The sequence below is a fragment of the Denticeps clupeoides genome, chromosome 8 (genome assembly GCF_900700375.1).
Source record: "Denticeps clupeoides chromosome 8, fDenClu1.1, whole genome shotgun sequence".
NCBI classification, from domain to species: domain Eukaryota; kingdom Metazoa; phylum Chordata; class Actinopteri; order Clupeiformes; family Denticipitidae; genus Denticeps; species Denticeps clupeoides.
The window spans coordinates 3,864,648-3,879,531 of record NC_041714.1 but is presented as its reverse complement, the minus strand read 5'-3'; the positions used below and the strand labels follow the sequence as shown (position 1 = coordinate 3,879,531).

At 41.1% G+C, this 14,884-nt stretch overlaps 1 protein-coding gene across 1 annotated transcript in view; it reads left to right on the top strand.

The window, feature by feature from the left end:
• Positions 1-1,368: 1,368 nt before the first annotated feature.
• The window catches only part of ldb3a (LIM domain binding 3a), a 36,095-nt gene continuing 22,579 nt past the window's right edge, over positions 1,369-14,884 (top strand). Inside the window, exons 1-3 of the mRNA XM_028989156.1 lie at positions 1,369-1,459; positions 1,616-1,810; positions 10,701-10,852. Coding sequence (XP_028844989.1) covers positions 1,715-1,810; positions 10,701-10,852 — 248 coding nt within the window. The 5' untranslated portion in view covers positions 1,369-1,459; positions 1,616-1,714. The remainder of the gene's footprint in view (positions 1,460-1,615; positions 1,811-10,700; positions 10,853-14,884) is intronic.

The window sequence follows — 14,884 nt, the reverse complement described above, 5'->3', positions numbered from 1 at the left end:
GAGGCTGCTTTCTCGCACTCTCCAGGTAGTTTTCCTTTTTTCTTGGGTGTCGATGTCCACATTTGATCACACTATTTGAAAGTGTATTATGTTGGGCCCATGCCATGGATGTTCTTAAAAGATAAAATTGCAGTTAAAGTTGATTACGGACGGGATTACCCGATTTGTGCATTTAAAACACATCACAGGCTCCACGTGGTTTTTTGCGATTTTGGAAGCCCTGCTTGTCACTCGGATGAGATCCGCAGATGCGGGGTGTTAGAGTGTGTGTGTATGTGGCAGGAAGGGATACAGTGACAGTTAGACACATTGTGGCATGTGGAAAGCTAATAAATCACTGGCATTGAGATGATGATGGTCATAAAAATGTATTTCTTCAATGTACTTAATTTTGTGGCAGTTTCCATACCTACCATGTTCTGTAACTTTCCATGTTTATGGTTTTTGTTATCATTTTCTAAAATTACTAAAAGTACATAAAGTATAGTAATGCACAACCTACCACATTCAATCTACTGTAATAATTTCACCAGTTGCTCATTTTGACAAATAAGTCTAAATTTAGCAGACGTGATTGCTTGCTTGGTGCCATTTTCCAAATGAGGCTGGGGGTTCAGGCATGTCCCTTAATGATAATCTTGTGGCCCGTGTCAGCATACAGTGGCTCTGAGGGCAGTGGCGAGGGCGGCGCTCTTATCAGCGCCGTGAGTGACAGGATGAATGTCAGCTTTTTTCTCGGAATTGCGTGGTGTGCCAGCACAGCCTCTGGGGCTGCTGTTCAACCTCAAATGCCACCTCCAGAGGGAGATGACTTTGGGACGTTGCGCCCTTCACTGCAACTTCAGAGGCACTCCCTGTTGGAGACTGTCGTGGTTTTATACAGTATCTACTCATACAGGCAGAGGGCTTCATGATTCATGTTATTTCCTCCTTAATTGGACGATATAAGGATTTTTATTATTTTAACACCACTAGTCTAGTCACACAACTCCAGGTACCGCACCTCCATCCACCCAGTGCTTACAAATAAAATGAGCGAATATATAAAAGGAAGCGGCACAATAGTTCAGATTTGTACAGTAGAATACAGACACGCATGAACACCAAAATCTGGTAATGTCACGTACGGTGGCCTTGAGGGTCAAGCTCTCTGAACGACTGTGACTGGTGACTTTGAGGACAAAAGCGATGTCTTTGCTCTTTAGTTTCCCCCCAGACCCCCAGGTCTGCCTCCCCCAGTGGGCATGGAGGGCGTGAAAAAATAAAAAATCAGTTGGCCTGAGAAGGGGCTATATTAGCCCTGTGAATCATGGGAAGCCTGGCATTCTAGGTGTCCCCTTACATGCCATATATGGCACCCCCCCCACCACCACCACCACCACCCCACAATGCCACAGTACTATCACTTTCTGCAGTGGGCTAGCTATTCTTAGGCTGACACTTCAGCTCCCCTGAGCAGGCAAGATTTCCTCGTTCTCGTCCACACGCGCTTTTCAGTTTTTAAGTATATTCAACTATTTTTGGCCTGCATTTGCCAGGCATTGCTGTTTTGCCTTTTGTAGTTAACTTAGTTAACTTTTGTAGTTAATTTGAACCTTTTTATCTCTTCTTTCAGAGGCTACTCTGTGCCTGCCACGCCCCTTACCTCCATTTTTCAACCATTGGAGGACAAAAATCTAAATTCACCCAACACATCAGCATTTTTTTTTGAATAATGAGTTCTTACACTGTGAATCTGGCTGGACCTTCGCCATGGGGCTTCCGCTTGCAGGGAGGAAAGGACTTCAACATGCCCCTCACCATCTCTAGGGTAAGAACAACCAACGTTTTGGGGCATGCGTGATTGCTGAAACATTTTCTTTTTTTTTTTTTTGGTGACATTCGGGATAGTGCCACCTGTTTGAATGATGGCTTCAGATGAGACTCTGCAGGATGAGATGCTTCAGGGCTCTGTGTGCTGTTTGAGTTGCCGTCTTATGTGAGTTGCCGTCATTACCCGAATGAGCCGGGGTAATTTAGTGCCACATTTTGATGCGTTTGGTCTGGTATTGCAGTGACCTCCCTTAATAAAGGCTTGCTAAACAAGGTAAACTGTTCTGCTGCCATGGAATCAATGTTTCCTCGAATCTGTATTATGGGAGCATCTTTTATATAGATTATTACGAAATACTTATGGATACATAGATATTTTGAATGCAAATGATGATTTCTATGGCTTTACCTCTGCCTTTTTGTGATGTAACATGAACAGCCAGCCTGGCTAACACTTTCCTCGGCACTCTAGTGATGAAAGGACGGCCCGTGAATGGTTTGGCTCCTAGAAAACAATCCTGTGATGGAAATGATCGGGGTGTCAAAGAGTGGCAGTTGGAGGTGCTCCGCTGTGAAATGATACATGGCTGTTCCATCACTCCCTCGCGCATAGCTTTTCCCAGCAGGAACAATGTGTCATCCTGTTTCTGGAAAGCAGCGGAGGGATTGGCCAGAAGATGCGAAGTGAATGTAGTTGCAGTGCCACGACAGGAAGGAGGAAGCTGTAAGCAGGTTGCAGGTACAGGACAGGACTGCATGGAATTACAACCAACCTGGTTGAAGAGTAACTCTAGCTAAAAGTACGAAGGCTGTCACAGCATAGTATATTTCAGTATATCAGTTGGTATAGTGTAACGGTGTGGCTTTTGGGGCCTGGCTCTGTGCCGTTACCCTGAGCCCGGCAGCAGAAGGGCCAGTCACTCAATGCCCTGACAGGTGGGTATAAAAGCAGCCTCTTCTCCTCAACAGCTCTCCTCTAAAAATATACTTAACGGACAGGGATTGTTTGGGTGGCCCAGACTAGGAATATTTCAGCAAGGGCACAGCATTAACAGACAAAGGAGTGATGCTTTTGTCAGAGGTGTGCTGAACGTGTGAAGTGCTGGGCTCATCTACGCATCCTCTTTAGAATGGTTTAAAACAAATGAGTGTACAGTGATGCGGACATGAGCAGGTTTGACTTGCATATCATTATTTTTTCCCTCCCTCTAGTCATAATTACTATGTGACGCTTTAAATTGTGGTGGTTGGAATTGGCTTCGCTGCCATGGCTCTTTCCTCTTTCGCACTTCAGAAGGCGAAAGGTTGCGAATAATTCGGCTTATTAGTCAGGGTGCTTTCAGTGTAATATTCATGGTTCAGTGTGAGGGCAGAAGGGCTCTCTTAGTGGAAATAGCCTTTCTGTATTGCATTAAATTTTTCAAGAAAAATAATTGAGAATCCCTTTATCTACATACCCCACTATAAGCTCTTAATGAAACTCAGACTATACATATGTTTGACTTTTTGTACTGTATCTGGTGAGGGCTCATTTATTTTAAAGATACACGGGAAAAGATATTCATATTAGATAATATATTTCAACATCTCATATATAATCAACTCTTATTTTCAAGATAATACAAGAAATAGGCTCTTGGTAGTTAACTGTATCTTGATGAAGAGAACTACTCGTTTTGTTGCCATGTAATTATTTCTGTCACCCAGAACAAAGTGTAAAATGGGAGGAGTCTGATGATTGACAGCTGTCAAACATTTTCTCATTGTGGATGATTAAATCCTGCATTTTTTTTCCCAATAGACAGTACATAATTTGCACAACATGCATTTTCGTATATTGTACAACATATTGTAAATAAAATGAGTTTATAATATTCTAAATTAAAATCAGTTTCACATACTTCTTGTGTGCAAAATATCTTTTGCAAATATTGGTCCTCAAATTCATGCGGTCCTAATGAACTTTTGTAGCATCTGTGTTTGCTGTATTTTAAATGCAATTATATATTTTAAATATTTTTCTGTTGAATACATAATTATGCAAATCTACAATGAACTCACAATTTCATATACTTTGTTGCAAAAAGAAGGCGACATGATAAAGACAAAATATTTTCATATTTATGGAATGATTACAGTTCAATGAATGCTTTTAAAGTTAATTATGATTTTTCAAAGCTTCTCTATTTCTTTTCTATATATTATTTTATATAGCTGCATAGATTCTGTTGAGATTATTGTAATTTATGTATTTAATATAGGCTCCATTTTGGTTTCTCTGCTGTGAAAAGAAACATTCTGTTGTACACAAATAATATATGAAGTCTACTAATAGACATGAATATAAAGTGACACTAAATATATTCATTAGATATGAATGCAATGAGCTTTTCTCATTGATAGAGGAGACTTGCTTGATTGGCACTTTTATCTTGAATGCCCTATTTATGTCTTTGTTAGTGGAAGACGTGTGTCTGGAATTTTCCTCTCTTCTTATAGATACGCCACTGCTGTATTGGTTCTTTGTTGCTGCATCATTGGCCTGCTTATGTGACACTTTCTCTCAACACCTCTATACTCTTGCGTGGTGCAGTGGCGTGGTCATGCCATTTAGTGTTTTGGGAGTGCCAGACTGATATTTACAGATGAAAACGCTGCCTGTTGTAAAGATGGCTGTCTAGACAGGAGGTGGGCTGTGTTCCCTAGTCCATTAACTCGCCCATATCTGTAAAGAAATATCCTGACCTCCATCCATCAATCCATCAATACATCCGTCCTTTCTCATTTTTGGAGCTCCACGTGATCTCTTTCTTGAACTTTCGAATCAGACTTATGTGAAATCGGCTGACACTTTCTTTCCCTGTTCCCTTCGGCTTCCTTTCAAATTCTATAGGAAATCGTGGCAAGCTTTCATTTCATTATCACATCCATGCCTGGCAGGGACTTCAGCTGGTTGACTTGCCATGCCCTGTGTGACCCCTCTGAAGCTCTCAGGTCACCTGTTCCTTGCCTCATCATTAACCTGCCTAATGCATTTTTTGTCTTACATTGTCTGCAACCATCAGTTTTTCCTGGCAGCCTTGTGGTTTATTTTTGCGCATCTTCCATGATAATACAGTCGTGGTCAAAAGTTTTGAGAATAACACAAATACTGCTTTTCACAAAGTGTGCTGCTTCGGAATTTATTTGCATATACTCCAAATTTGCATATACTCCAGAATGTTATGAAGAGCAATCCGATGAATTTCCCTATTTGGCATGAAAATTAACTGAATCCCACAAAACCCAATTTCCACTGAGATCATTTCAGTGATCCTCTCGTTAACATAATGAGAATGTTGACAATCACAAGGATGGAGTTCATTCTGTCATGCTGACTGAGTTAGAATAGCAGACTGGATGCTCTGCGGAGGGCTGGGGTCAAGTCATTTTCTCTGATGAAGCGCTTTTCTGATTGTTTGGGGCATCTGGAAAAATGATTGTCTGCAGAAGAAAAGGTGACGCCACCATCAGTCCTGTCTCGTGCCAACAGTAAAGCATCCTGAGACCATTCATGTGTGGGGCAGCTTCTCATTAAAGGAATGAGTTTGGTGAAGAACGATGCCTTTTCCAGCATGATGGAGCACTGTGCCATAAGGCCAAAGTGAGAACGAAGTGGCTCGGGGAACAAAACATTGAAATTTCGGGTCCATGTTCCAGGAAACTCCCCGGACCTTAATCCAATTCAGAACTTGTGGTCAATCCTGAAAACCCACAAATTCTGACAAACCCTAAACTCTGATTAAAAACAATTGTCATTGTGATACACTGCAGCACAGCACACGGTGACACCAAATGTGCACACCAAATGTGTCCTCTGCTTTTAGTGGGCAGCCATGACAGGCAGAAATTACATAGATTATGAAGGAATGGGTCGCCATCAGTCAGGATTTGGCCCAGAAGTTGATTGAAAGCACCTCAGGGCGAATTGCAGAGGTCTTGAAAAAAAAAGGCCAACACCGCAAATATTGACTCTTTGTTATTATACCACAGAAACAACTGACAAAAAGATCTAAAAACACCGAAGCCGAAAACTTTGTGAAAATTGGCATTTGTGTCGTTCTCAAAACATTTGGCCACGACTGTATGCTCGGGAATAACGCCCCTTTTCAGCAAAGAAATGTCTGCATTACTTCAGGAAGAAATAGACCCTTAAGAAGTTTTAAAAGCATAGTGTCATATTTGGATGCACCATTAGATGGAACTGTGAAGTTGGAAGCCTATAGATTTTATAACACCCCCAGTGGTCTCTAAAATGTATTATTCCAGACTGCATTAAACAGAAATTAAATGAATGGAGAAGAGCACATATTTTGATACTTTGATGTCTCAAAATATTTATAACATTCAGATTAACAATCAAAATATCAATTATTAATGATGTCCATGCATTGTAACATCCCCTCCATGAACAAATTATGTTCCCCATTGTCACTGTACCCTTTGGGTAAATCTTCTCATCATATTTCAGCATAGATAACTATAGACTAGTTCAGGGGTCCATCATTCCGGGGGTAAATCTTCACTCCACCTCCTGCAGCGAAGACAGCTGTGTTCCTCTTCAGCCATACTCTACCTGAGCCAGATGGTAGAATTCCTTGCCCAGGCAAAGATTAAGTGTCTCTGGGACCTGGTAGCACAGACCTCTGCATTCCTGAGCCCCCCACCTCATTCTGGCCTGTGGTACGGGAAATAGCGGCCCTGGGTGCTGACAGGCAAGGCTGTTTTTAGCTGGCTCCTGAAGGTCAGCAGTGTCTGGGCAGATTGTGAGGGCTATAGATATCAGAAGCACACACACCCAACACCACATCGGTGTCATTTCTGGGCTTGTGGGGTCTTTGTCTAGGTGCACAAATTACTTGTCCTCTTCCCTTGTCGGGGTGTTGTAAGCACGGTCTTGGGTTTGCGTTTATGAAGTTTACCCGTTGGAGGACGTAGTAGTTTTGTAGCTACTATGTTATGTCTTGAAGAATTGGCTGGATAGGTGAGGTTTTGGTCCTCATTACTCAGTGTCCCATTTTTCTCATTAAATGAAAAATGAATTTTATTTCTTTACTATTTGTTTACACATCAGTGCTGAACATTGCGACTGGCACTAAGCACAGCAGTGGGGCTTGGTAGTGCTCTTCTTCTTGATCTGTATCTGTAAACTAACTGAAATGTGGTATTGGTAATTTCATTCAAAATTTTAGAATGTTTCTTGTATGTTTTTCTTGTATGTTTTATCTATAAATTTATGGAAATAACCAACAATCCCCATGTATAGCGCATATAGCGCCAGTAGAAAAACAGTGAGTAAATTAGGAACAAAAAAATGATTACAATTGTAATATCTTTTTTAAAACCCATTGTTTTTACCTACTCCCCCTGTCATCCTTTCGGTCTCCTTTCTCCCTCCCTGTCCCTGGGCCCCAGTTTTTTACGCCCCCTTTGTTTGTCGTGAGTGAGCAGGAGATTTGAGCCGGCATATCGGACATCCATTCGCCAGGCCTCGGCCGGAATGAGCTGAGCGCGGAGAGTTAGTGTGTCTTTTGTGAGCTGCCCCGGGTAATCCTCTCTTTCCCACGTACCCTTTGTTTTCCCACATTCCCGTCTTTTTCCTCTTGTTGTTATGTGGGTTAAATGGAACCACAAAGTAGAAATGGGATTGAAATCGTATGCCATATTAGATATATGATTTCCCATGTGATGATGGACAGAAAAATTGAACACAGGTCAGTAGCATGGGGCCTGGTTGACAAAGTAAGATGTAACGGTATGACACCTCCGCAGGAAGTCATTTGTTATGAACGACTGACAGGTGAGACATAAAAGAGCTTAAAAGTGCAGCTCAAGCCCTGTGTGAAGCTTTTAACAGTCTGCCATGTGCTCATGTTAAGGCCACCTCCTTTTGGAACTCTGAGATCAAAGGTCACCGAGTCTACTCATTGTGCCGGCATACTTATGGCGTAACTCGCTTGTGACTGCTGAGAAGTTGGTTTAATTTCAGCGATTCGTTTGGAGTTCCTATGGAATGCTGTGTAACACAAGTCACTTAAAAACCTTCTTTGAGCTGGTGATGGTCTTGGTGCCGAGGAAAACAGTGATTAAAGAGGCAATAAATGTAGTCTCCTTCAGACCAGTTGAGCTGGTGATTCAGCAAATCTAAATCATATTATTCCTTTCAAAATTGAAAGATGTCCAACAGTGCCATCAGCTCAGAACTGGCAGAATCCCCTCGTACCAAGAAGAGTTGGTGTCGTTTTGAAGCCAAAGACTACGCCACACAAAATACTGATTATATTTAGATGTCTGTTCATTCACTGCATTTTTTAATCGATTAAAGAAAGCATTCTTACTTTATAGCATTTTACACACCTTGAAAAGCACTGGTTGAGAAAGTTATTATATCTGAGATGTAATCTGTAGTCTACAGAAATGCAAACATTCTTATCTGAAATGAAGTAATATATAATATCAGGATACCGCCCAACTGTCACAAGACACGTGAGTGTTCACAATTAAAGGATTTATTAAAGGAAACTAAACAAAGGGGGTCCCCAAATGTTCCACAGAGATTCATACACAGTGATTCAGCATACGGCTGTTGGGCACGCCTACACAGACAAGTATCAGCACCGACATGAGCAGAACCAACAAAACCATCGGTACGCTGAGGTGGTGCGGGGTAGTGCATGGGATGGTTGGGGTGCACAGACAGAGCTGACGGGCTGAGGACGTGACACCAACCACATAGAATAGAGGAAAAGTGAACCAGCATTCCTACTCTCAAAATATACTAGAAGGGAAAATTATACCAGTCCATTCTGCTGGCCTTTGTAAAGACTGTCATCCTGATGGGATGGAGTTGCTGCAAGGGTATGGGTTGCTGGGGTCATTCTAGGGTCAAATTTTTCTACAGACCTTTCCACAAGGAAGCCAGAAAGTACAAAGCTGGATGCCTTAACATGATGAATAAGAGGCATGATGAATAACTCCCAGCACCAGTATCAGCTTCAGTTGCATTTCATTGCTGGAAATGGCTGTGCGATGTCTCTTGCTTTCCTGACTTCAATAACACGCAGGCGTCTTCCTCCGACGTATAAATCCATTAATCTGATCTGCGCTCGTATGGTCGTCAGGACCAGTGCTCTACAAAACAAGCTATTTTGTTAGATGGAAGTTTTGATTACTTAGATTCTTTTTTACTCAACGCTTGCCTCCATTTTTCCAGCTTTATTGAGAACAAAATTTATATCAGTTCCTTGTTTCAAACAATTGTGTCCCAGTGGGGAGAAGTATGCTGTATGATTTATTTTTTAAAGTTGACTGACAAGCAACATGTGACAATTTTTTGTCGGTGTCGGCACCCAGACGGTAGGGTAGTCAAGCATTACAGCATCGTAGCTCTAGAGCTCCTAAATCTCTTGGCTTAGGCTGTTGAGCTTCAGAAATTTTGTATTAAAGCCATAGGGCCCCGTGACGGTTATATCAATTCAACAAAATGTTGATTCTGAAATAATGCACCATTCCAACGACTAAATGAAAATGTTCTTCACACTGGTAAACCTTTCCTAACATTAGCTACACTTCCCGACGTGCATCTTCTGCTGAAATGTGGAAGTCTGGCACGTGCTGGACTGCATCTCCTCAGGGATCCGGATCTGGTCATTTAAAAAGAGAGGGAGGTCAGCTGATCACCTTGCATCATGGTGACACATTGTACCGCACTTCTCCCAAGCTCAGTGACTCCTCTGTGGGAGTTTTCGTCTTAACATCTTAAGTACAGCATGAAAACTAGGAACCCAGCTTGTGGTTGTGATTAAAATACACAAATAGGGCAGATTAAGTAAATATTTATTACACATTTCAATTTTTCACTCAAAAGCAATAGAACACATTGGATAAGGGTGTCCTCAAATACACACCTGCATGTGTCCTGAAATACACCCCTGAAAATCTTCAATGGATTTATCAGATTACAGATGAAATGTCAGCACTTCCTCTCACATCAGTGCATATTAATTCAGTCGAATCCTAGGTAAATGCCACAGTCTGATCATGTAAAGCCTTTATTCATGGCTGGGCAGCATATTGTTGTCAGGGATCTGTAAGGGCAGGGAAGGAAGACGCATTCAAGGTGACTTTATTAAATAACAAAAATGGACATTCACATAAGGACACGCACAGTAAAATACAATGAGAAGACATGGACAAGACACGATCAGGATACATTTATAAACTTGACAATAGCGCTATAGGAACACGCACAATGAACTCTGGCCCGGAGCACGGTACAGGAGCATCCCAAAAGGTCCAGATATGACAATTGTATAAATGGAGAAGCTGCAAAACCTGTGTTTATATTATAATTTATATGTTTTCATATTTCCTTGTAAATTGAAAAATGTAACATTCTTCTTCTGTTTGTTTGAATATGTTTGTATGTGTATTCAGCAATTAACAGATATTCATGTTGGTATTTTTTTTCATATTCATAGAAAAAGAAAAATCAATCGATTGCACCTCCTTCTTTTCACTGAATACATTACTGAATACATTTATGGATCAATGAGTATGATCACACTATTTAATTTATTTAGGGAACAAGGCAGGATTGTGATGACTTTCTACTGTTCATATTTCGTCACTGACATTATTGTTCACTGTCAAGAATACTGTATGTCCTAACTTACCCAGACACAATGCTGTCAAAATATTTGAGTAGTTGAACACTGTATTCAAAAAAAGACCCAGGGGTGAAAGTATGCCAGAACTGACCTTCCTCGTTCCTTCATAACACCAGTGCTGTGCTGAACTGCTCTTAGATTTTTGTTCGCTGCTCTATAAATTCGTATTTGTGTTAACAGATCACTCCTGGGAGCAAGGCAGCTCAGGGGAACCTGATCCAGGGTGACACCATTGTGGCCATCGATGGGGTGAGCACTGAAGGGATGACCCACCTGGAGGCTCAGAACAAGATCAAATGTGCCAACTTCAACCTGTCTCTCACTATGGCCAGGTAAGGTGCTGCTTTTTACCTGGTTTTTATTATGATCTTATCATAATAATAGAGTGCTTCTGTATTACAATTCTCAAATCCAGTTAATTTTTGGACGCAAAATAAACAGGGACTTCCCCCGTTAAAAAAAATTGGGCCATATTCTTTGGACAAATTGATAGGGGTCTTTGGTGGACTGTTTAGGAAATCCCAGTTAATTCCAGATTATTAATTGAGGCACTGATATGAGCCGGTGTACAGAAGGATCAAGGCATAGACCGACTGAGCAATACAGACGTCTGACAGACTCGTCCTTTGTATTCGAACTTAGCTTTTACTTTGTTTCTTCTAGTATTTGGTCCCTTCACAAAAACGATACCAAGCACAAAGAACTTTGTGAGGCATTACTAAATTACAACTGTCCCCTTTAATGCCAAAAAAAGATTTTCTGGGATGTTCTCACTTTAGGCTTAAATATATGATGAGATAATATTCTTTGCATTATAGCCTTATTTTTCAAGTTCTCTCTCAGTTCGTACAGTGATCTTAATGCATGCAAACTTTTTAATGAGTATTTTGTCTGTCATTTTGTTCCCAAGAAACAAAGCATAGCTAAAGTAATAGAACCAGGACTATAGAAATGTTGATACAAACTCAGATAATTATTAAAATGCAGAGAAAGTGAGAATTTTTCAGAAACATTACAACACTGATTTGTATAGAGAATTCATTAACTTCCTAGAAGCAAAAGTCTGCAGATACATTTACATTTACAGCATTTATCAGACGTCCTTATCCAGATCGACTTACAATCAGTAGTTACAGGGACAGAGTCCCCCTGGAGCAACTTAGGGTTAAGTGTCTTGCTCAGGGACACAATGGTAGTAAGTGGGATGGTTCATAGGCGAGTGTGTTACCCACTAGGCTATTACCACCCCAGATAAAAATATTGGATTGGACAGTTCAAATTTAAAGGGCTGTATAGACATTTGGTTTATAGTCTAATTCATCTAGAGAGCATTTTGTTTTACTGAAAGGAGTCCTCTAATAATGATCTATAAATAATAATGAAAACAAGTAATGAATATTTTCAGAGGACTATAGTGCACGTTCACTAATTTTGTCTTTTGGATTTACAGGCAAGGTTTGTCTTCAGGATCTACAGAAATACAGAAATAGCAATGATTAATAGAGTTTATGCATCTTACTTCTCACCTCATTCTGGACAGTTAATCCATAATCCAAACACTAAACTCTAAGTATTTGTCTGCCTCAGCTACTCAACATATTTCAATAAGAATTGGGGTTCATCAGTACTTCAGCAAGCTATTTTACACAAAAAATCCACCCAATCTGGCAACACTGTACGCAAGACACTGTCTTGTCTTTCTGTGTAAATACATTATCTTTTAACACTTTTATTCTGATTGGTGAGTGTCACTGTTTGGGTGTCACACCCAGGTATTTTTGTGGCAGTTTTTTTGTTTATATGGTTCCCATTAGTTCAACTATGCTTTGTTCCTTGGGTACAAAATGACAAGCAAAATTTGAATGCATTAAAATAACTGTAAGATCTGAGAGAAAACTTGAAACAAAAGCCTATAATGCAAAGCACTTTTTGTGACATTTTGTGCCTCTCTTTTGACTCCATCACCGGACATCCTGCCACATTGAGCTCCAGCACCCTGCATTTTATATAGCACCATAAATATGCTACTATACAGTTTTAAACATTTTAAAGATACCAAATTCACTTGGGATAGTGGGACAAGGGGTCACTTCACCCATCGTCCCACTTAAAATGCCCTCTCAATATATGGAATTTAAAAAGCGTAGCTGTTCAAGGCTCCTACACACAAGGGTCAATTCCCTTCCTCCGTTCTTTGTCCAGCTACCTATTGACATGAGCTATTTTCACAAATGACTTTCCACTGTCTTGAGATGACTGGGAGCGGATGTGGAAAAGCAATGTCTCGCCTACATAAAAGCAATCACCGTGCCCATGTTTTCTGATTTGGTGGAGAAGGTTGTGAAGTAAAAGGTCACAGTACTCTATTTCCCTCCTCCTTTTCTTTGCAGTCAGCATGCGGCACGAAGCGGTTCATTGTGACAGAAGTGATGTATGTGGCAGAGTATGGGGGTCAGTTTTATTGGCTGCAGTCTCCTAATTGGCCCCCTGGTTTAATGATGGTCGCTACAGCCCCGCCTCTGCTATTTGCATGGTGACATGGGACACAATATTCCATACTGTGTAAGTGAAGTGGAAAGCCGTAGACACAGTATTTGGAAAGATCCCAGTAGGAATTGCACACTTTAGATAAATTTTTCTTCACTAGTACTCCCCAATTCTTGCCTCAGTGACATGTATATCGGGCATTTTATATTTACATCTCTACTTGATGGTGGCTCCTGGGCTCTTTTATAATGAATATATTATATTAGTATTGATTCCATAGATCGTTTAGCCTTGAATGGCCACTGTGGATTGCTTCTTTAACAATTGTGGTGCCTTTCAAATCAACAGTTACCGAATCTGTCAGGATTCGGTCAGGAAGGGGCTTTGCTGGATCCGGCATTCGGACTGGAGTTTCATGTTAGTCCTGTGTTGCTAAGTTTCCTGATTTTTCTCATCTGTGTCTGATTGTATAAAGCTGCCCTGTTCATGACTGTCATAGAAACAGTATCATTCATAGAAAAGAGAAGAACAGATTGATATGAGTCCATTGTGTTGCGTGCTGTGCATAATATTTTGCTGCCAGTGTCCTTGAAGATGATGTCATTTAAGTAGGATTCTCCCCCCCAAAAAATCCCCATTATACTGCTTTTGAATATGTTGAATCCCCTTGAAATGGAAGTTGGAACCTGACCCTGTTTTGAGGGAATATGGGATTTGAAAAACAAAGGTTCAGGAATGTGAGGATAAGTGGTTGTCACATATGGACTAAACCTGATATGAACTTGTCTTTCCACATAATCCCCAAGTGATGGGTTTTCCTAAACTCTATACAATCTCCAGAAGCCAAGGGTGCACCTCTAGCAAGTCCGCAGAGATCATCTCAGGCCTGATATGAGGCGAAAAAAGCCAAAAAAGGAACTGAATGCCCCACAGTTAATTTTTGCCTGATGGAGGACGGTAATTAAGGTCTTCGTCCTGTCTCACCTATTTTGCTTTTGTAGCTCAGCAGATGTTTTTAGTTGCTTTAGTTAAGACCACTTATTTCTACCGATTTCTACCATAATTTTTTGCACAAAGACAGCAAGCACCGCAGTATACTGCTTATGGTGTCAGACTTTGATGCAGCAGGAAATGGATCCGTAATTACAAGGATGCCGGTTCGAATCCCAAACAGCCCAGGTGTCACTGCGGTGCCACTGAGCAAAGCACCGTCCCCACACACTGCTCCCCGGGTGCCTGTCATGGCTGCCCACTGCTCACCAAGGGTGATGGTTAAATACAGAGAACACATTTCATTGTGTCATCGTGTGCTGTGCTGCACTGTTTCACAGTGGTGATCACTTCACATTCACTTTGCTTTACTGTTTGTCTGATTACCATTGGAATGAGGAAAAAACATGTTCAGTTTCATGATGCCTCTGTTTTATTGTTACAGCATCATATCCACCCTTCTCTGGAGAACTGATGATGTATAAGAGAAATGCCGAACAATTAGAGATTTTTTTTTTAAGTTGAAATCGTGAAAGATTAAAATATGATGGGGCAGTGGTGGCCTAGAGGGTAAGGAAGTGGCCCCGTAATCAAAAGGTTGCCGGTATGAATCCCGAACAGCCCAGGTGCCACTGAGGTGCCACTGAGCAAAGCACCATCCCCACACACTGCTCCCCGGGCGCCTGTCATGGCTGCCTACTGCTCACCAAGGGTGATGGTTAAAAGCAGAGGACACATTTCGTTGTGTCACTGTGTGCTGTGCTGCTGTGTATCACAATGACAATCACTTGACAGTCACTTCATTTCTCTTTTCTCTTCTATGATACATGGATAAAGAATTATATATTGAGCATGTTATATATTTGTCTTTGTGCATAAGTTGACAA